Source organism: Gymnoscopelus microlampas, assembly GCF_963454915.1.
Source record: "Gymnoscopelus microlampas genome assembly, chromosome: 5".
In the NCBI taxonomy this organism is placed as follows: domain Eukaryota; kingdom Metazoa; phylum Chordata; class Actinopteri; order Myctophiformes; family Myctophidae; genus Gymnoscopelus; species Gymnoscopelus microlampas.
Window position 1 is genome coordinate 48,599,601 of NC_139942.1, and position 23,854 is coordinate 48,623,454.

Consider the following 23,854-nt stretch of genomic DNA (forward strand, 5'->3'; position numbering starts at 1 on the left):
CGTTTCGGTAGTGACGAAAAGTGACGAGTGACGAAAACAGAAACAAAATTGTTCCCCCAAAAACCTGTTAGGAGCACGTTTCAGGCAATTTAAAGCTGATTGGTAGTGATTTTTTTGTGAATTTTTTTTTCCGTTTCGGTAGTGACGAAAAGTGACGAGTGACGAAAACAGAAAAAAAATTGTTCCCCCAAAAACCTGTTAGGAGCACGTTTCAGGCAATTTAAAGCTGATTGGTAGTGATTTTTTTGTGATTTTTTTTTTCCGTTTCGGTAGTGACGAAAAGTGACGAGTGACGAAAACAGAAAAAAAATGGTTCCCCCAAAAACCTGTTAGGAGCACGTTTCAGGCTATTTAAAGCTGATTGGTGGTGACTTTTTTGTGAATTCTTTTTTTCCGTTTCGGTAGTGACGAAAAGTGACGAGTGACGAAAACAGAAACAAAATTGTTCCCCCAAAAACCTGTTAGGAGCACGTTTCAGGCAATTTAAAGTCTGATTGGTAGTGATTTTTTTGTGATTTTTTTTTTCCGTTTCGGTAGTGACGAAAAGTGACGAGTGACGAAAACAGAAAAAAAATTGTTCCCCCAAAAACCTGTTAGGAGCACGTTTCAGGCAATTTAAAGCTGATTGGTAGTGATTTTTTTGTGAATTTTCTTTTCCGTTTCGGTAGTGACGAAAAGTGACGAGTGACGAAAACAGAAAAAAAAATGTTCCCCCAAAAACCTGTTAGGAGCACGTTTCAGGCTATTTAAAGCTGATTGGTAGTGATTTTTTTGTGATTTTTTTTTTCCGTTTCGGTAGTGACGAAAAGTGACGAGTGACGAAAACAGAAAAAAAATTGTTCCCCCAAAAACCTGTTAGGAGCACGTTTCAGGCTATTTAAAGCTGATTGGTGGTGACTTTTTTGTGAATTCTTTTTTTCCGTTTCGGTAGTGACGAAAAGTGACGAGTGACGAAAACAGAAAAAAAATTGTTCCCCCAAAAACCTGTTAGGAGCACGTTTCAGGCTATTTAAAGCTGATTGGTAGTGATTTTTTTGTGATTTTTTTTTTCCGTTTCGGTAGTGACGAAAAGTGACGAGTGACGAAAACAGAAAAAAAATTGTTCCCCCAAAAACCTGTTAGGAGCACGTTTCAGGCAATTTAAAGCTGATTGGTAGTGATTTTTTTGTGAATTTTTTTTTCCGTTTCGGTAGTGACGAAAAGTGACGAGTGACGAAAACAGAAAACAAATTGTTCCCCCAAAAACCTGTTAGGAGCACGTTTCAGGCAATTTAAAGTTGATTGGTAGTGATTTTTTTTTTCCGTTTCGGTAGTGACGAAAAGTGACGAGTGACGAAAACAGAAAAAAAATTGTTCCCCCAAAAACCTGTTAGGAGCACGTTTCAGGCAATTTAAAGCTGATTGGTAGTGATGTTTTTGTGATTTTTTTTTTCCGTTTCGGTAGTGACGACTAGTGACGAGTGACGAAAACAGAAAAAAAAATGTTCCCCCAAAAACCTGTTAGGAGCACGTTTCAGGCAATTTAAAGCTGATTGGTAGTGATTTTTTTGTGATTTTTTTTTTCCGTTTCGGTAGTGACGAAAAGTGACGAGTGACGAAAACAGAAACAAAATTGTTCCCCCAAAAACCTGTTAGGAGCACGTTTCAGGCAATTTAAAGCTGATTGGTAGTGATTTTTTTGTGATTTTTTTTTTCCGTTTCGGTAGTGACGAAAAGTGACGAGTGACGAAAACAGAAAAAAAATTGTTCCCCCAAAAACCTGTTAGGAGCACGTTTCAGGCAATTTAAAGCTGATTGGTAGTGATTTTTTTGTGATTTTATTTTTCCGTTTCGGTAGTGACGAAAAGTGACGAGTGACGAAAACAGAAAACAAATTGTTCCCCCAAAAACCTGTTAGGAGCACGTTTCAGGCAATTTAAAGCTGATTGGTAGTGATTTTTTTTTTCCGTTTCGGTAGTGACGAAAAGTGACGAGTGACGAAAACAGAAAAAAAATTGTTCCCCCAAAAACCTGTTAGGAGCACGTTTCAGGCAATTTAAAGCTGATTGGTAGTGATTTTTTTGTGATTTTTTTTTTCCGTTTCGGTAGTGACGACTAGTGACGAGTGACGAAAACAGAAAAAAAAATGTTCCCCCAAAAACCTGTTAGGAGCACGTTTCAGGCAATTTAAAGCTGATTGGTAGTGATTTTTTTGTGATTTTTTTTTTCCGTTTCGGTAGTGACGACTAGTGACGAGTGACGAAAACAGAAAAAAAATTGTTCCCCCAAAAACCTGTTAGGAGCACGTTTCAGGCAATTTAAAGCTGATTGGTAGTGATTTTTTTGTGAATTTTTTTTTCCGTTTCGGTAGTGACGAAAAGTGACAAGTGACGAAAACAGAAAAAAAAAAATTCCCCCAAAAACCTGTTAGGAGCACGTTTCAGGCAATTTAAAGCTGATTGGTAGTGATTTTTTTTTCCGTTTCGGTAGTGACGAAAAGTGACGAGTGACGAAAACAGAAAAAAAAATGTTCCCCCAAAAACCTGTTAGGAGCACGTTTCAGGCAATTTAAAGCTGATTGGTAGTGATTTTTTTGTGAATTTTTTTTTCCGTTTCGGTAGTGACAAAAAGTGACGAGTGACGAAAACAGAAAAAAAATTGTTCCCCCAAAAACCTGTTAGGAGCACGTTTCAGGCAATTTAAAGCTGATAGGTAGTGATTTGTTTGTGATTTTTTTTTTTTGTTTCGGTAGTGACGAAAAGTGACGAGTGACGAAAACAGAAAAAAAATTGTTCCCCCAAAAACCTGTTAGGAGCACGTTTCAGACAATTTAAAGCTGATTGGTAGTGATTTTTTTGTGATTTTTTTTTTCCGTTTCGGTAGTGACGAAAAGTGACGAGTGACGAAAACAGAAAAAAAATTGTTCCCCCAAAAACCTGTTAGGAGCACGTTTCAGGCTATTTAAAGCTGATTGGTAGTGATTTTTTTGTGAATTTTTTTTTCCGTTTCGGTAGTGACGAAAAGTGACGAGTGACGAAAACAGAAAAAAAATTGTTCCCCCAAAAACCTGTTAGGAGCACGTTTCAGGCAATTTAAAGCTGATTGGTAGTGATTTTTTTGTGATTTTTTTTTTCCGTTTCGGTAGTGACGAAAAGTGACGAGTGACGAAAACAGAAACAAAATTGTTCCCCCAAAAACCTGTTAGGAGCACGTTTCAGGCTATTTAAAGCTGATAGGTGGTGACTTTTTTGTGAATTCTTTTTTTCCGTTTCGGTAGTGACGAAAAGTGACGAGTGACGAAAACAGAAACAAAATTGTTCCCCCAAAAACCTGTTAGGAGCACGTTTCAGGCAATTTAAAGCTGATTGGTAGTGATTTTTTTGTGATTTTTTTTTTCCGTTTCGGTAGTGACGACTAGTGACGAGTGACGAAAACAGAAAAAAAATTGTTCCCCCAAAAACCTGTTAGGAGCACGTTTCAGGCAATTTAAAGCTGATTGGTAGTGATTTTTTTGTGATTTTTTTTTTCCGTTTCGGTAGTGACGAAAAGTGACGAGTGACGAAAACAGAAAAAAAAATGTTCCCCCAAAAACCTGTTAGGAGCACGTTTCAGGCAATTTAAAGCTGATTGGTAGTGATTTTTTTTCCCCGTTTCGGTAGTGACGAAAAGTGACGAGTGACGAAAACAGAAAAAAAATTGTTCCCCCAAAAACCTGTTAGGAGCACGTTTCAGGCAATTTAAAGCTGATTGGTAGTGATTTTTTTGTGATTTTTTTTTTCCGTTTCGGTAGTGACGAAAAGTGACAAGTGACGAAAACAGAAAAAAAATTGTTCCCCCAAAAACCTGTTAGGAGCACGTTTCAGGCAATTTAAAGCTGATTGGTAGTGATTTTTTTTTCCGTTTCGGTAGTGACGAAAAGTGACGAGTGACGAAAACAGAAAAAAAAATGTTCCCCCAAAAACCTGTTAGGAGCACGTTTCAGGCAATTTAAAGCTGATTGGTAGTGATTTGTTTGTGATTTTTTTTTTTCGTTTCGGTAGTGACGAAAAGTGACGAGTGACGAAAACAGAAAAAAAGTGTTCCCCCAAAAACCTGTTAGGAGCACGTTTCAGGCAATTTAAAGCTGATTGGTAGTGATTTTTTTTTTTCCGTTTCGGTAGTGACGAAAAGTGACGAGTGACGAAAACAGAAAAAAAAATGTTCCCCCAAAAACCTGTTAGGAGCACGTTTCAGGCAATTTAAAGCTGATTGGTAGTGATTTTTTTGTGAATTTTTTTTTCCGTTTCGGTAGTGACAAAAAGTGACGAGTGACGAAAACAGAAAAAAAATTGTTCCCCCAAAAACCTGTTAGGAGCACGTTTCAGGCAATTTAAAGCTGATAGGTAGTGATTTGTTTGTGATTTTTTTTTTTCGTTTCGGTAGTGACGAAAAGTGACGAGTGACGAAAACAGAAAAAAAATTGTTCCCCCAAAAACCTGTTAGGAGCACGTTTCAGGCTATTTAAAGCTGATTGGTGGTGACTTTTTTGTGAATTCTTTTTTTCCGTTTCGGTAGTGACGAAAAGTGACGAGTGACGAAAATAGAAAAAAAATTGTTCCCCCAAAAACCTGTTAGGAGCACGTTTCAGGCTATTTAAAGCTGATTGGTGGTGACTTTTTTGTGAATTCTTTTTTTCCGTTTCGGTAGTGACGAAAAGTGACGAGTGACGAAAACAGAAACAAAATTGGGTAGCACTTTACAATAATGACCCGTTATAAAGCATTTATAAACGTTTATAAGTAGTTTGTAGACTATTAACAAATCATTAACAAACTGTTTGTTGACATTCGTAAATGATTACTAAAACCTTTATAACTACAGTTACAAATCATTTGTAAAGTATTAGTAAGTAGTGAACTATTCATGAATAAGCCATTTATATACATCTGTAAAAGATTATTAAATCATTTGTAACGACCCATTCTAAATTATTTATAAAGTTTATAAGCAGTTTGTAGACTATTAACAAATCATTAACAACCTGTTTATTGACATTCGTAAATGATTACTAAAACTTTTATAACTACGGTTACAAATCATCTATAAAGGTATTAGTAACTATTCATGAATAAGCCATGTATAATACATCTGTAAATGATTATTAAATCATTTGTAACTGATGTTACATAATATATACAAGCTATTGGTAGCTTGTTCATGTTTAACATATGCTTTGTTAAACATTCCTAAAGTATCTATAAATCCTTAGTACATGTTATTATGTGCCCTATAGTAAAGTGAAGACAGTTCATCATTTACAACTGTCTGTTAATGTGTTTGTTCATGTTTAACATGCTTTGTAAAACATTCCTAAAATATCTATAAATCCTTTGTACATGTTACTATGTGCCCTACAGTAAAGTGAAGACAGTTCATCATTTATGACTGTCTGTTAATGTGGACTTTCTCCTTACCTGTTGCAAACTACCTGGCTTTCATGAATGCAGACACCAAACAATTACTAGAATTATCATTCATGTTAAGCAAATGATGCGTAAGACATTCGTAAAGAGTATGTAAACCATTTGCAGACGTTATCATGAGCCTGAGCCTAGTTGCTTCTTTTGGGCTTGTTTTCATAGACCTGTCCGCTTGTTTCTTTTGCAAAATCTGGCAACACACTGATTACCTGCATTACACCTGCAGTAGCCTACTAGGGAGGAAGTGAACAGTGATGCAGTTGCAGACTGGACAGAAATATGTCTAATTCATGTTTTATGTGTTTTAACTGTCTTGTTGCAGGTGATCGAGGTAACATAAAATGGCTAATCTTACACACATGAAGTAGCATTATGACTAGGGGGTATTTTGATGGTGGCTGTTTGTATCCACAATGTTTGTTTTGATGTGTAGGCTAGTAATGTCCTCCATGCTTAGCAGTTTAGCTTAGCAGCTAAAGCTAACTTGCACTGGGAGGTGGTGACTGCAGAGGCTCCAAGCTGCTACTCTGTGATTCTGTTGTGATTAATTTCTTTGTTTAAATGTCAGTGTGTGTGCTGTGGCCAAGAGTTGCTACATTTTATATCTTAATAAATTGTTGTATACTTGTATACTATATAACGTTACTTTTGCCACTTTTTGATGTCACATGTTTTACTAATCACTGTTAAACATGAAATAATAATGCATAGTCTTCACTTTACAACAAGGCCCATGATAACGTTAGCAAATGGTCAACACACTCTTTACGAATGTCTTACGAATCATATATTAAACATGAAAGATAATTCTAGTAATTGTTTGGCATCTGCATTCATGAAAGCCAGGTAGTTTGCAACAGGTAAGGAGAAAGTCACATTAACAGACAGTTGTAAATGATGAACTGTCTTCACTTTACTATAGGGCACATAATAACATACATGTACTAAGGATTTATAGATATTTTACTCTACTCAGAGTCATAAGTTTAAAAAATGTACTAAAGTACAGTGAACGTCTGTGCGGTTTGTCTTCATCACTGAAAATAACGTACATGTGTAAACTGATATAAAACTGCTGTCATGTGCAGTTGGGGTGAAGAAACACAACCATTTCACTCCTAATAATACCTATTTGATTTGACATCCTGACTTGCTGCTGTAGCTGAGGCTTGAACCTGTTACCTGCGGCTCACTAGTCAGTGACTCTATCCATTCACCTACAGCTGTTTCCTTGGAATCTGTGGTTCTGAAACCTTTTGTTGTCAACCCCCCAAATTGACATGTATTTGGGCAGTGGACCCCAATGTGAAGAGATGTAGTGTCAGGGCCCCCCATGAAAAAGATTTATATTTATGCTGTAACACATTTTTTTAAAAGTTATTTGTCTTGTTTGTTGTTCAAGTCAAAGCACCAGGAAGGCTGTACTTGTCAGCCATCTGTTAGCTCAATGGGTTGAGACGCAGTATTCATGATCCAGAGGCCATGAGTTCAAATCCCATTGATGTCTTTCCTATGATTCTTTCCTTTGCAGACTGGCTTCCAGAAGATCAAGTGAAAACTACCAGGAAGGCTATATTTGTCATCCAACTGTTAGCTCAATGGGTTGAGACGCAGTATACATGATCCAGAGGCCATGAGTTCAAATCCCATTGATGTCTTTCCTATGATTCTTTCCTTTGCAGACTGGCTTCCAGAAGATCAACTGAAAACTACCAGGAAGGCTGTACTTGTCAGCCATCTGTTAGCTCAATGGGTTGAGACGCAGTATTCATGATCCAGAGGCCATGAGTTCAAATCCCATTGATGTCTTTCCTATGATTCTTTCCTTGAGTGGGTTCGATTCCCACTTGAGTCAAGTGTCCCCGGTATCTTGGGGCAACGGATAAATTGACTGATATCCTTAGTGATGCTTCCCTTTGCAGACTAACTTCTAGAAAACAAGTTAAAACCACCAGGAAACCTGTAACTCTCAGCCAACAGCATAGCTCGACTGGTAGAGCGTCTGTCCAATAACATGACTTGACTTGACTTGACTGGGTTCGATTCCCACTCGAGTCAAGTGTCCCAGGTAACTTGGGGCAACGGATAAATTGACTGATATCCGTAGAATAACTTGTAGGAGTACAACCCAGTACAACCCAGGAGTACAACCCAGGACCGAGCGGTCCTGGGTTGTACTGGATTTGAACCAGCACACTCCTACAAGTTATTCTACGGATATCAGTCAATTTATTCGTTGCCCCAAGTTACCTGGGACACTTGACTCGAGTGGGAATCGAACCCACTCAAGTCAAGTCATGTTATTGGACAGACGCTCTACCAGTCGAGCTATGCTGTTGGCTGAGAGTTACAGGTTTCCTGGTGGTTTTAACTTGTTTTCTAGAAGTTAGTCTGCAAAGGGAAGCATCACTAAGGATATCAGTCAATTTATCCGTTGCCCCAAGATACCGGGGACACTTGACTCAAGTGGGAATCGAACCCACTCAAGTCAAGTCAAGTCATGTTATTGGACAGACGCTCTACCAGTTGAGCTATGCTGTAGGCTGAGAGTTACAGGTTTCCTGGTGGTTTTAACTTGTTTTTCTAGAAGTTAGTCTGCAAAGGGAAGCATCACTAAGGATATCAGTCAATTTATCCGTTGCCCCAAGTTACCGGGGACACTTGACTCGAGTGGGAATCGAACCCACTCAAGTCAAGTCAAGTCATGTTATTGGACAGACGCTCTACCAGTTGAGCTATGCTGTTGGCTGAGAGTTACAGGTTTCCTGGTGGTTTTAACTTGTTTTTCTAGAAGTTAGTCTGCAAAGGGAAGCATCACTAAGGATATCAGTCAATTTATCCGTTGCCCCAAGTTACCGGGGAAACTTGACTTGAGTGGGAATCGAACCCACTCAAGTCAAGTCAAGTCATGTTATTGGACAGACGCTCTACCAGTTGAGCTATGCTGTTGGCTGAAAGTTACAGGTTTTCTGGTGGTTTTAACTTGTTTTTCTAGAAGTTAGTCAGCAGGGATTCTAAGGCAGTTGTACTCTGTAACAGTAAAGGGGTTTCAGGGGAAACCAGCAAAATGAGGAATACTATAATAAAAGACTGTCTTGCTAATAAATGTCTCTCATTTCTACAATGTATTTGATATTACCATTATATTATTTAATAAATGTTTATAACATTTCATCCTCTATATATTGTCCAGCAACCTTTATGATAAAGGCGAAAGAAGATAGTAGACCCATAAGTCAGATTGCTCAGATGTCAAGGATCCTGTGCTAGAGATCAATCCCATGACCTTGTGGTCTGAATTCAAGAGCTCTTCCAACAGAGCTAACTAAGCACACTGAACTTTGTACATTGACATTACATGAACGTGATGGGTCATTCCACCAAATTAATTAAAGGCATTTGGCTCATGCACTTTACAAGTGGGGTCATTGTCAGCAACAGCCAAGAACACAGGAGTCTATCCCTATTACAGCACTAGACCCCAAGGAGACAGACACATGCTGATTTGCCATTTCCAGGATTTGAGTCTTGGACTCAAGACCCAAAAGAGTCTTGAGTCGAACCAGAGGCTCCCGCGGAGACATCAAATTTCTCTTTTGGAACTTGAGTCCCAAGACTCAAGGCCCAAAAAAGAAATTTGATGTCTCCGCGGGAGCCTCTGTCTCGACTCAAGACCCAAAAGAGAAATTTGATGTCTCCCCGGAGACGTTACTGTGGACGGAGAGATGTTTTTGAGTACAGGCTACTAATCCTACATACTTACTGCTAGTAACCCCATTCATACTTTAAAATGTTCATCTTACTGTGGACATGTTTGCCTGAAAAGGAATCTTTGAAATGTTTAATAGTTTTAGAATTGTACTCCTTTAAAAGTTCAGAGATTTAACATGGAGGTCGATGGAAGAATTTGGGACCTCAAAAAAACACTTTCACCTAGAAACTCCATTCACAGTTCAAAAAATCCACCTTACTGTGGACATGCATGCTTGAGATTTTTTCTTTGAAATCATTTGTAGTTTGGGAGATATTTAACTTTAAGCGCCCCATGCATTGTGGATGCGGCAAAGGGAAACGAGTACAGGCTACTAATCCTACATACTTACTGCTAGTAACCCCATTCATACTTTAAAATGTTCATCTTACTGTGGACATGTTTGCCTGAAAAGGAATCTTTGAAATGTTTAATAGTTTTAGAATTGTACTCCTTTAAAAGTTCAGAGATTTAACATGGAGGTCGATGGAAGAATTTGGGACCTCAAAAAAACACTTTCACCTAGAAACTCCATTCACAGTTCAAAAAATCCACCTTACTGTGGACATGCATGCTTGAGATTTTTTCTTTGAAATCATTTGCAGTTTGGGAGATATTTAACTTTAAGCGCCCCATGCATTGTGGATGCGGCAAAGGGAAACGAGTACAGGCTACTAATCCTACATACTTACTGCTAGTAACCCCATTCATACTTTAAAATGTTCATCTTACTGTGGACATGTTTGCCTGAAAAGGAATCTTTGAAATGTTTAATAGTTTTAGAATTGTACTCCTTTAAAAGTTCAGAGATTTAACATGGAGGTCGATGGAAGAATTTGGGACCTCAAAAAAACACTTTCACCTAGAAACTCCATTCACAGTTCAAAAAATCCACCTTACTGTGGACATGCATGCTTGAGATTTTTTCTTTGAAATCATTTGCAGTTTGGGAGATATTTAACTTTAAGCGCCCCATGCATTGTGGATGCGGCAAAGGGAAACGAGTACAGGCTACTAATCCTACATACTTACTGCTAGTAACCCCATTCATACTTTAAAATGTTCATCTTACTGTGGACGTGTTTGCCTGAAAAGGAATCTTTGAAATGTTTAATAGTTTTAGAATTGTACTCCTTTAAAAGTTCAGAGATTTAACATGGAGGTCGATGGAAGAATTTGGGACCTCAAAAAAACACTTTCACCTAGAAACTCCATTCACAGTTCAAAAAATCCACCTTACTGTGGACATGCATGCTTGAGATTTTTTCTTTGAAATCATTTGCAGTTTGGGAGATATTTAACTTTAAGCGCCCCATGCATTGTGGATGCGGCAAAGGGAAACGAGTACAGGCTACTAATCCTACATACTTACTGCTAGTAACCCCATTCATACTTTAAAATGTTCATCTTACTGTGGACATGTTTGCCTGAAAAGGAATCTTTGAAATGTTTAATAGTTTTAGAATTGTACTCCTTTAAAAGTTCAGAGATTTAACATGGAGGTCGATGGAAGAATTTGGGACCTCAAAAAAACACTTTCACCTAGAAACTCCATTCACAGTTCAAAAAATCCACTTTACTGTGGACATGCATGCTTGAGATTTTTTCTTTGAAATCATTTGTAGTTTGGGAGATATTTAACTTTAAGCGCCCCATGCATTGTGGATGCGGCAAAGGGAAACGAGTACAGGCTACTAATCCTACATACTTACTGCTAGTAACCCCATTCATACTTTAAAATGTTCATCTTACTGTGGACATGTTTGCCTGAAAAGGAATCTTTGAAATGTTTAATAGTTTTAGAATTGTACTCCTTTAAAAGTTCAGAGATTTAACATGGAGGTCGATGGAAGAATTTGGGACCTCAAAAAAACACTTTCACCTAGAAACTCCATTCACAGTTCAAAAAATCCACCTTACTGTGGACATGCATGCTTGAGATTTTTTCTTTGAAATCATTTGTAGTTTGGGAGATATTTAACTTTAAGCGCCCCATGCATTGTGGATGCGGCAAAGGGAAACGAGTACAGGCTACTAATCCTACATACTTACTGCTAGTAACCCCATTCATACTTTAAAATGTTCATCTTACTGTGGACGTGTTTGCCTGAAAAGGAATCTTTGAAATGTTTAATAGTTTTAGAATTGTACTCCTTTAAAAGTTCAGAGATTTATAATGGAGGTCGATGGAGGATTTTGGCACCTAAAAAATAAACTAAAAAAAACTTTCACCTAGAAACTCCATTCACAATTTTCAAATTCCACCTTACTGTGGACATGCATGCTTGAGATTTTTTCTCTGAAATCATTTGTAGTTTTGGAGATATTTAACTTTAAGCGCCCCATGCATTGTCAATGTGGAAACTGACATTTAAAGGGAAACGAGTACAGGCTACTAATCCTACATACGTACTGCTAGTAACCCCATTCATACTTTAAAATGTTCATCTTACTGTGGACATGTTTGCCTTAAAAGGAATTTTTGAAATGTTTAATAGTTTTAGAATTGTACTCCTTTAAAAGTTCAGAGATTTATAATGGAGGTCGATGGAGGATTTTGGCACCAGCGTGGTTGTACCATGATAATCTCTTATGACAAAATATGTCATATCATATTTATGCTGTGTGTGTATATAGACATTATTACTGGGTTGGTGGGGAAATCCCTATAGAAATGTAACAATATACACATTTCAAAATTATCAAATTAATTACCTTTCCTGATGCTGCTGTAAACTCTGTGCTGGCCAGAATGATATGATTCGGATTGAACAAAGATTGATTTCTATTATTTGTTTTTGTTTTTTATTTGTGAAAACTATACAGCTACAAGAATCAAGACCCACTTGGTGTATCTTCCCACAAACTTAGGCCACACAGTTACACACAGTTAGTTATGCTCTTTATATATTTTTTATTCCCCCCCCCCCCCCCCCCCCCCAAGTCCTTCATTGATAATACTTTGTCACCACAACACGCACGCACTGACTGCTGTCAAGACAGGATCTATTGGAGTCCTGTGTAAGTGCTCTAGTATACTGCATTACACACAGGCACACAACCCCTCTTCAATCACATAGCATACAGTACAGTAGCTGCATCAATCAAATAGCACTATATACATATACAACTCAATACCAACAATAAACTGTTTTATTCTGCTATTGAGTTCCCCCTAAAACCAGTGGTTCTCAACCGTTTTTATATTTTTATTTCAAGAGTACACTTTCAGAGTTAGGGTCGATTTGGTGTCCTAACAACCTATCATTTAGCCGACCCCCTGGAACCCCCTCAAGGACCCCTGGGGGTCCCCATACCCCATGTTGAGAACCACTGTTCTAAACAACAAACACATGGTAGGCATTGTTCACGCTCTTACAGACTCACAGTCGTTTTCAAACCAATTCTGTTTCTGCTTTTGCACATAATTGTACATTACTTTCTTTCTAAGAAAATAACCAACACAATTTAGAAATATTTTTGGCAATTTACTCAATGTATTTTATTGTATTTCATCGTATGATTTGTTTCCTGATGAATGGAGCGCAAACAAGACCCAATTTGGCAAAAGCTAGTACTGTGTCCTGAAAAGGAGACATTCAAGCACTAGTTCAAGGCCATTTATACAGTTGAGCCAATTAACCACTTTAACCCTGGTGTCCATATTTTGGGCTTGTAAATATATGATTTTTTTCTGAATATCTTTACCAAAAAAGTAAAAAGAAAATGCAAAAAAACGTTCTGAATTCTTTACTTTTCCCCCCCAAAAGTTCACAATATTTCAAAAATATTGAATCGCAGATCTGTAAGCTCTCAGTCTCAGCACATCACAACGGGCCGCAACCTGAGCTTGTAGATCAGCTATTTTCGAAGTACAAATCAGGGCTTAAGTGGTTAAGAGCTCAAGTTAACTTTAAAGGCAGGCAAAGCAATGTTACTTGGAGCTTTATTCAAGGTGGACGTTAATATTGCGACTTTAAAAAGCATGAAGGCATAGATTAATTTCATAAGAGATGACAGCATGTGTGACTAGTTTAAACTTTATAATAAAAAATAAACATTGGCCTGATTCTCTAACTTTTACACAACAAATCATTACAAAGCAGAGAAGTGAAATAGGCCTACGCTCATAAAGCAAGTATACAATGATGTTTAACATCAAATTAAACCAATACAAAGCTATTGCACGGCTATCCCGATAATCAACTTTGCATGAAGCAAATGTTGGATGTGATTATTCACACTCACGCACACGCACACACACACACACACACACACACACACACACACACACACACACACACACACACACACACACACACACACCGAAGGTAAACTAAATACAGAAAAAAGCAGGTAATTTACAGCTGAAAAATGGCAAATGTACAGCAAGAATAGGCTACACATCAAAGCAAAATGTGAAGGACTTGAATATCAACTCTAAATAATATGCTGATTCTAGACAATGGACCCACCAGTAGCCTGCCAAAGTTTGAATCAGAACATTAATTTACATTTATTGCCAACACCATGGGAACGTCCTGTCAAATTGCCTGACGACCAATAACTTCAAAACAAAACAACTCTAGTTTCTTGGTTTCAAATCGATTTCCATCAGGAATACATTTTAGTGCACAGAAGTCGCATTTAGCAATAATAGCGCCATCGGTTAAGATCCACTCCGCAAAGATTTGGTCCACAACAAAAAAGGTCTAACGGTTACCGTCTCTAGTAGATTTAAAGGCCCTATAAAAAGGAAGCCACAATTACATGTCCATCAGAAGGGCTTTGTTGACCATCCACATTAAACCCAGGGATTGTCATCCTCATGGATAAGGCAAATAAGTGAAAAAAGGAGTTCAAAGCTCAAACTTTGGCAAGTACTGGTGTGATTCCTGTATTACACAAAACATGTAACCCATCAACTTTGTCTTTATCATGCATCAACGCTGCAGAAAAAAAAGCAACAGCACTTTGTTTTAGTCAGTAGTATTAGAACAGAATAATGCCTAATTTATGCTACGTCGTACGACCAAGTCGCGTGCTGAAAAGAGCCGACAATTGTATTGTAGGTCCGCTATTTTCGGCGTGTGACTCCGTCGTACGAAGAAGTATAAATCAGGCTTAGGCAATGCAACATTGCACTGATGATATTCTGTCCTCGTGAGAGTAAATACTTTAGGATCCAGTGTTCAAGCAAAAAAGAAAACAGAACGTAAAGCTGGTGTACATGATCATTCAATACACACTATTTCATTATTGCACATGCTCGTATGAGAACCCCTGCTGAGGAGTTTGAATACGCGTTTGGCCTGGTTCCATTTGAGCCCTTATGCCCTATCCTTATGCCCAATCTGTTGTAAACTTCCTCGTACCGGTTATTTATTTCAGTTCAGCTTTCAAAACGGATATGCCTAGTTTAGTTAAGATTTTATTCATTTGAAAATGTTTAGTTTTAGTTGAGTTTTGATTAGTTTTATATTTATTATAAGATGGGGTATTTGTCAGGGGCAAGGTTCAAAAAGGCCAGAAAAAGTATTGTTTAATAAAGACAGAATGTCATACTAAAAACTGTTCACACTTTAAACTGACACAGCTAAAACATTAGAAGATAGATTTCATATTCACCCAAAATACTGGGCTTGTGTATGAAAAAAATGAACAAAGAAGAAAAACGAAAGGCATGCAGGATCTATTATTTTAGTTTGTTTTAGTTATTTTTGTAAGCAAACAAAAGTGTCAGTTATCTTTTTTTTTTCTTGTAAAGTCTGGTTATTTTATTTCAGTTAACTTAATTCTTTTTTTTTCTCCACATCTACTGTTCCTTATTTTGTTAGTTTTAGTTAACTATAATCAATGGCCTTGTCAATCACCAAAAATAGCTGATTTAGAATATCTGTTACACTTGACAATAAAGTATATAAGACCATACACAGCTTGTCTCTTGTCTTTCCCCTGTCCAATATTCCCTTCCAAGTTTATTGGTGATTACCAGTGCAGGATGAGGCTACTGAGTGACTGTAATGGAACCGTGGTTCTGCTATTCAGAACCCTGGACTAATGGCTGACAGACCGTTCACAAGCTTCCTCCACCGACACAAACAGAACTATAGTTCACAATTAGCAGTGTTCACGTACGTACATTCCTTCACGGTGTCTGGTGATACATTGTGGATGTCATTTGCATTTGCATTGCACTTGCAGAAATATCTTCATGCCACAAGGAAGTAAACTTGCATTTCTGTGGCAGTCAAAGTTGAGGATTTCGTCCTCGGACGAAGCGATTGGAACACACGTCGACGTGTTCTTGTGCACAGGCGTTTATGTACATACATGTGATGTGACTAATAGGATTCCTTTCACGAGCTGTGAGTAAACATGCATCGACACTCAATTCTGTCCAACGGCTCTTAAAAAGAGGCTCGCACGTAGATACAGATCCCAGACCAGCTTGATAATCTCAAATCCTCACCTTCTCTGAATCTAGGGTCGGAAGCTAAAATCTGGTCTGAGATCAGCACGTACGGACCAACTCCAACCAACTCCCGTCTACCAGAGCCAGGACACGCATTACTGAAGCCACCAGAGGCACATTGCAAACACCTTCTTCTTCGCTCTCACAACAAGGCAAACTGCAGACTTTATCGCTCGGAGACGCCCAAAGATGTAGTAGTTAGGCGGTCGAAGGGAAAGAAGAGAGTGTGGGGGGAAACATGAAGCCTAATTTATATTCCGTAATACTGCCATCGTGCGATGGATTATAATGAATTGACTGTAAGACAGAAGGCAGAGTTGGATAAGGCTCAAGTTGCAATAATGTTGTCCATATTGCCTATAAATTTGAGCTGGTGTGGCAGAGGAGAGGGGTGGGGAGTGGGGACACTCTCAAGGCAGGACGTACAGGAGGTAATGGTAGGGGAGGGGTGGAGGGACAGGACAGCTGGATAAGGACAGGACATGACAGATAAGGCTGGAGGTGGAGGGAAGGTCTTGGCTGTTTTCGGTGCAGAGGTCAGAGTTCAGAGGTGGCACCGTTTTGGGGCTGGATCTCCTTTAACAAGTCAGTGTCTCCAACAGGCATTGGCTGCCGCGCTTCCGAGCCGCGAGACGCTGTTTGGGCGTAGCCATGGCAATGTCGGCCGCGTCGCCGGGTTTCAGGAGACTCCAATCAGTAGGCCGCTCCCGGGCAACACCTCGTGGGTCTTCAGCTGAGGGAGGGGAAACAGGCAGAGAAGTAGTTTAGAGAGAAAGCAGGCATCATCAGACATTTTGACAGCGGATAATAATGATGATGTTACAGCCATCGGCAGGTGCAGGTGGAATCCCAAATAACAACAATGCAACAATGTTAGTTATATAGAGCCCGACCGATGCCAGATTTTTGGGTCCGATGCGGATCCCAATTTTGGAGCGATATTTTGTCAAAAAGTGCAACATTTTCTAATCAATTTGAAAAACTTGAACCGATTTGATTAAAGTTTCTATTAGAGAATATTTACCTAGCTGGATTTATCTTATAAGCAAACCATTTAAATTATTTGACCAATTGACAAAACATGACAATAAATAAGGTTGAAAGTAGTTAAACAAGGACACATTGGCTGCATAATTGCCGATACCGATGTTGTCAAAAAAAGTCAATCAATGGCTGATATCGGCCAGACCGATATATCGGTTGGGCTCTAGTTAGTTATTCTAAGTTTTACATTGTTACGGAGGGAAATAAAATAGCTTGCGAGATGGAAAGCAGAGGATGAATGATCAACAGCAGGTTAGAAATGTAAGGAAAGTCCCCCCAAAAAGAAGGTCCTTCATTTTTCCAAGGAGACTAAATTAAAATGACCATGTGTTCAATTGTCTACAAAATAAAATAAAATAAAACATCTAACAGCTACTTACTTGCTGTGAGTTAGTGCGGTCTCAATAGTCTCTCAAAAGCCATTGAGCAAAGCTGTTTCTCTATCTATCCCCTCACACACACACACACATCGTGCTCACACATGCACACACAAAAAAACACCTGCTTTCTCTATTGGGTGCGAGATAGGTGTAAATGTTTATGACACATCACCCGATGCCACGACTCTCTTTCAGTGTTGATAGTTGCACGTTGCATTTTTTGGCCTTCTTTCCATAGTGTAGTTGCTTATATGGGCTTCAAATGAATTCAAATTGATCAAATTAATATATATTTCTCCGTGGACCCCCATCTGAAAATATTTTGGGTCAGGGTCCCCCATACAAGATTTGTGTTGTTAAAATGTTTTTAAAAAGTAACACATTGTCTTTCAAGATTCTTTTGAAAATAACAGGTCTATAAGCTCACGTGAGCTTGTAGATCTGCTATTTTAAAATAGCCAATGTATATACACGAAGGTCTAAAGTGCTCATGTAGCCTAGTCGCTTCTTTTGGGCTTGTTTTCATAGACCTGGTTGCTTCTTTCTCTCGCTGGAAACACTGCCCTCTTTCCAGTGATAACCATGACAGCATGCCCAAAGAATGTCAACTATGGAATACTTTGACATTTCAGTCCTCACCAAGGGGGGGTCTTCTCTCTACACTACAGTAGCTCACTCTAGTCTAAACTGTAAATAGTCTCATATTTTACGCCCCAGCATTTAGCAGGAGACAGCTGGGAACCCTATGGTGGCTCAGTAGGCTGGGCCTTGGCGTCAAGGGGTCCCGAGTTATTTCGTGGAATTCTTTTTTTGAAACCCTTCAGGGTGACTATGAGCACATTCTTATTTAAAGCAACAACCTATGGGGTGAGGGTAAGTCTCTCTGTCGCATGTCTGCACCCAGCTCTCTCGCTCCACTGCATACTTGAAGGGAAACGTTGCACATTTTGAACCTAAATCCCATCGTTCAGACATTGCACATATTATAATAGTGTGTGGAATGTACACTATTATATTGTCACTGTCGAACCTTGTCTCATACATCATACATTTAATATTATTATTATTATTATTTTTTTTTTTAAATTAATACGCATTTTATACTTTCTTTGTATGACAGTGTCACGAAAAAGTAGCTAAAATAGCCGATCTACAAGCTCAAATTGCATCACAATGCGTTAGGGGCACAATTTGTATTTAATTTATTTAACCTAGAATGACATGCCAGGTTGAAAGTGGTTAAGTCTGTCTGTGGGTTTTAAAATGATAAATAAAAAATATAAAAGCCCGATCTTCAAAGGTAAGCGAACACATCAATACAACAATGTTTGTGAATGTTCTGACAGAATGTTAAAGCAGTGATGTCACAACATGACAAGAGGCAGGCACATCCACATAGCAGTAGAAGTTGCCCCTGACTGGGTTAGTGTTAAGGTCATCCTCTCAACACATAGGGTTAAGGTTAGGGTTACTTCTGTGCAGAAACTGTAAAACGGATCGATCTGGGACAACTTCTACAATTCTTCCAAAAGCGCGCCATGTCAAACCTTTATCAGCATAAGCACAGGAAGGGGAGGAGCTTAAAGAGGAAAGTCTCTGCTCGTTCTTCTGGAGGTACTCAGAGAAAGGAAAAGAGGGAGAAAAGACGAAAGACAAATGCAGGATGAGGAAAACACGTGAGAGAGAAGCGAGGGGCCGCTTACGCCCTTATAATACCATGGACAATGATTGGGAAACAACACGTCATCTATTACAAACACAACACACACATTAAACAGTAAAATCCCCAGTGTTCATTTAAATCTGAGAGTCTACACATTACATTTGGAGGATTACAAATGAATACACTGAGGATTTTTACTGTGTTTACAAACAGATAAAAAGGAATATTTTAAACAGTGTCCTACTTCCAAGTTTGTCCTGGCTTTCTTCAGCACGTCACGAGTCCTTGACACTGCAGAGAAAGATAAGTGTGAACACACTGGAAGATAACTTCAAGAGCATGTCTTGTGTTCATGTGATAAAAACCTATGGAGGTTATTATATATATTATACATTTCAAATATGGAGCTGTCTGTGTGTTCAAGAAAAATAGTATTTGCAGTATTAAAGTGTTATTTCTCTCACACACGCACACACACACACGCGCACACGCACACGCACACACGCACACATAGAGAACACTTACACTGGCTGACTATGAAGTGCTCCATGCTCTCCTTGGTGCGGCTGGTGCTCCTCAGGCGCTGGATGGTTCCATGCAGAACCTCCTCCTGCTCTGACATACGCAGCCTGAGGGACAAGATCTCCTCCTGCATGCTGTGCTCCTACACGCACACGCGCACACACACACACACACACACACACACACACACACACACACACACACACACACACACACACACACACACACACACACACACACACACACACACACACACACACACACACACACACACACACACACACAATCATCAATGTGTTCATTATTTCCTGAGTAACGTCCATAGCAACTATAACAATATAAAGAGTACAAAGGCTAAAACAAAAAGGCTAAAGCCTTTGGTACAGCTTCTCGGGAGTGTCTCTGGGTTTATGAATCCATGGACAAAGAATTCTCAATACACACAACCTATCTTTTAACTATAGTTCTTAACGTGTTTTAGTTTTTCTCTCTTTTAAATTTTCCTTTCTTTTTACTAATTATTTTTTGCAAAGCACATTGATTTGCACCTAAAACCCAAAATGTGCTGTATAAATAAAGTTTGAATTATTATTGATTGAAGTAATGCATTGTATTACTTGTTGTATGTTACCTATGTGATTCATTATACCTGAAACATACAAATACAAGCAGTGTTGCCATGTCCGCTTATTACAATATAAGCGACTTTGGGCTTGTTTTTCTGTAAAGTAGCTTGTAAATATTGGTAGTTGTGTGTTAAATTCATATTTATTTGTCCACCGAACCCTCCATCTAAACACATGTTGTGCCAGGGACCCCCATACCAGTTTTGTGTTTCATTTTTTCAAATTGTTTCACTTTTTTTTTCAAGATTTTCTTTGGAAAATAGCAGATCTATACAAGCCCACAACGCGTCACATCGCGACACATTGTGAGCTTGTAGATCGGCTATTTTCGAATGGCCAATGTATATTTTTTAAGTGTTCATTTGTATGCTAACACAACGTTCCCTTTGTTCTCCTGTGTGTCACATTCGGTCTAAGTGAGAATTATTTTCTAGCGATGAACCTGAAACAGGGACGTCGCGGGCTCTCAGAAGGTGGGGGGGGGTGGACTTTCGGTGGACTATACCCCTTACTTTACACTTTGGCTATTCAAAAATAGCAGATATACAAGCTCATAGCGAGGCACCGAGTGCCACGCTATGAGCTTGTAGATCTGCTACTTTTGAAAAAGCCTGAACAACATTTGTAACTGTCAAATGTAAACAAATTCCGTATTTTCAAGATTTTGAGTTATTTGGGTGGATTTTGTTAGTTTTTTTTTCGTGTTTTGGTTACTTTATTTAGGTTATTTAATTCTTATTTTTGCCTGATTTTACCGATTTATTATCAAAAAATATATATATATTTTTTTTTTCAAAAAGTGGGGGGTATGAAATCACGGATATGTGAGATTGAGGGTGTCCCGTCGTACGCACAGTGAATGGCCGTGACGCCCCTGACCTGAAAGATGGACCGTGGCTGTCATTGTGTATACCCCTACCTTCACCAGGTTGTGGGTGGGCCGGTCACTGCTGGGCAGAGCAGCCCTCCAGAACATCTTCAACAGGGACACAGCCTCCTCTAAGATCTGCCTCAGAGTCTTGGTGTTGGACAGAAGAGTCTTCACACAGCCATAGTCCAGGACCTGTACACACAGAGAGCACTGTTACATAATAGTACTTTATTAGAGCAAACAACACATTTCACTTTTCACAAAAATACCAAAAGGGCCAAATATAATGGGTAAAAACTAAGGTTTCTAATTCATTTCCGGGAATAAAAATATATTTTCAAATACATATTTTTAGTAATTATTATTACTATTTTATTATACTGTGTGGCATGAAAATAGCCCATCTTTTTTTTTTGTAAGAAAAGAAAGAGAAAACATCTGAACATTGTTGTCTATCATAATGATAGTGAAAAGTTTCTCAAAATGTTTCAAAAACATGGACGGCAGGTAGAGAGAGTGGTTCCGGTTGTTTTGAAGCTCATTGGCCCCTCTCACCAGGTCACTGATCTGCTCCTGGTTGGCCTCCAACAGTGATTGGCTGAGGCAGCCCTGCAGCGTCGTCTCCATTCGCTGGACAAGACTCCGCCCCTCCAGGACCTGCTGCTGCAGGGCGCTGAAGTCATCCACGTGGCCGATGGTGTGGCGGCCATTGCGGTTGGCGAAGGATCCGTCAGGGGCCTCCCCCTCCAGTTCAGAATGGGGGTCCAGAGAGTCTGATGTGGGGGGGTGGAGAGAGGCAGGACTTTATTTGAGTCTTAAGCTTAATTTATGGCACGACAGTGGCACTTGCCAACAAGATCACATCTTTTCAATAAGCGACACCAACGTAACTATGGGGTAAAAATCAGGGTTTAGACCCAAAAGCTAGCAGTGCCACGATTTTGGTACTTGTTCTGTTTAGTGACATTAGTCCTCTAGTCTAGACCACATGATGTGATTCCATAGAGATAAGCTTTTCAACAATTAAATGTAATGTTTTTGGAAGAAGAAGAACAGTGACATATAACAGCAATACCCAATGATCATTATGTAGTAGGATATAGGCCTGTGGCACTCCTTTACCACATGAACCCAGAATCCCTAGTCATAATAGGCAAAGTTTCAGCAAAACATTGGTGAACATTTGTCGAAAACAGGCAAACATTCTTTGAAAAGAGCAGACCTACTAGCTCACATTGGCGTTGTGCGTTGTGAGCTTGTATGGTCTGCTATCTTTGCTATTGACGAACAATGAGCAAATGGTAAACCACACTTCATTAGCAGCACTGTGTTGTACAGCAGTGGTTCACAAACCTTTTAGCTCGAGACCCAAAAGAGAAATTTGTCCCTGGGACCCAAACTAGTGAAAATAGACGAACTACTGTGAGCTTGTAGTTCTGCTATTTTCACTACTTAAAAGTATTTTTTCCCCTGTAATTAATGGATTTATAATTATTTAGTTTTTGCAGAATTCTTTTGAGAAAAGAAAAACGTTTGAATTTGTTTTTAACTTCAGAAAAATTTAGATTTTTTTGTGAATTATTTTGATAATCTTTTGACAAAATAATACATAATTAAAAACAAAATGTAGGAAACAAAAAAAATAAAGGGGTTATTTACTCGCGACCCATACAAATGTGTCCGCGACCCACATAATATGGTCCCGACCCACTGTTTGGGAAACAGTGTTGTACAGCACGAGTTAAGGGTTCAACAGTTAAGGCTCATGCAGTGATGCGGTAGGTTAGGTTAATGTCACACCATTGGCAGTGCAGTGGCTGTCGTCCAGGTCTGAATAGGGAGCGTACGGTGATCCACAGTTAAACAGACCAATGTCCCTGACCGGTGGCGATGGAGCCGGGTCTGTGGAGCCACACACACACACACACACACACACACACACACACACACACACACACACACACACACACACACACACACACACACACACACACACACACACACACACACACACACACACACACACACACACACACACACACACACACACACACACACACACACACACACACACACACACCAGGCTATAGGTCACACAGCAGCACAACAACACCAAGCACTAAATAGTAGCACAGGTTAGTAGTAGCTCACACTGTGCAAACCGCTGTACCAAGTACACAAATATCTGCATGTTGTATGTGGATAGTGTGCAGAATTTGTGGTATATACAGGTAGTATGTGTGATTTATTTTTATTTTTGGGCGGTGCAACCGCCCCTATATGTGAGGTTTGGACCCCCACCCATTGCACCCCCCCCAACCCTGCGCTGTGATTGGCCACCATTGTACCTCCCTAACCCTGCACCGTGATTGGCCACCATTGTACACTGGTTGTCTCTATTCAGGACCGTGATTGGCTAGTGAAACACATGACACATGTGCAGTCCTATAAATAGGACTGTGCACTTAAAAAAAACACATTTATGTTTTTTTTTAAGTGAATCACCCACTGTGATGACCACTGTGACCACACCGCCCACTTCACACTGGGTGTGATTTTTTTTAAATCTCTATTTTGCTCTTTAAAGCTACAATCTGAGACTTATGTTTATGATTAAATCATTGTACTACTGCTATTATTTTCCTCTACTATACCAATCCGTATAGCCGCTATGTATTAACTCTGCTAAGCAGAGTAAGTTCATTCAACATAACTAGCACAGCAGGGCCCAGTTGCACCACCTCACACTAAGTTGAAACTTAGCCTAGTTATAGCTTAAATGGCTTAAAAATATATAGTTAGACCAGGAAAGTATCTGTGTCATTTTTAGATTTATTTGGCTATTCAAAAATAGCAGATCTTCAAGCTCTAGATCTTTGAGCTTGTAGATCTGCTATTTTTAGAAAACGGTGAAAATGTGTGCAAATCTATATATATTTATACAATTTATACAACATTTGCGACACATTTTTGTTCCAGGGACCCCCCCAAAAGCAAAGATTTGAGTTATATATATATTCAAAGATTTGACACACATTTTCACGATTTTTCAAAAAATAGCAGATATACAAGCTCATAGCGCGG

General features: G+C 39.1%; 1 protein-coding gene across 3 annotated transcripts in view; it reads right to left on the reverse strand.

Moving 5' to 3' along the window:
- Positions 1-12,122: 12,122 nt before the first annotated feature.
- Positions 12,123-23,854, reverse strand: part of LOC311046380 (myomegalin) — an 84,254-nt gene continuing 72,522 nt past the window's right edge. For 2 of the 3 annotated variants that reach the window (XM_084058643.1, XM_084058642.1), the window contains 6 exons: positions 21,326-21,543; positions 20,819-20,962; positions 19,277-19,415; positions 18,996-19,042; positions 18,636-18,696; positions 12,123-16,397 (listed from right to left, as the gene is read on the reverse strand). In XM_084058643.1, coding sequence (XP_083914769.1) covers positions 16,243-16,397; positions 18,636-18,696; positions 18,996-19,042; positions 19,277-19,415; positions 20,819-20,962; positions 21,326-21,543 — 764 coding nt within the window. In that variant the 3' untranslated portion in view covers positions 12,123-16,242. Of the gene's footprint in view, positions 16,398-18,635; positions 18,697-18,995; positions 19,043-19,276; positions 19,416-20,818; positions 20,963-21,325; positions 21,544-22,570; positions 22,673-23,854 lie in introns of all 3 variants that reach the window. The other variant, XM_084058641.1, reaches the window with a different exon arrangement.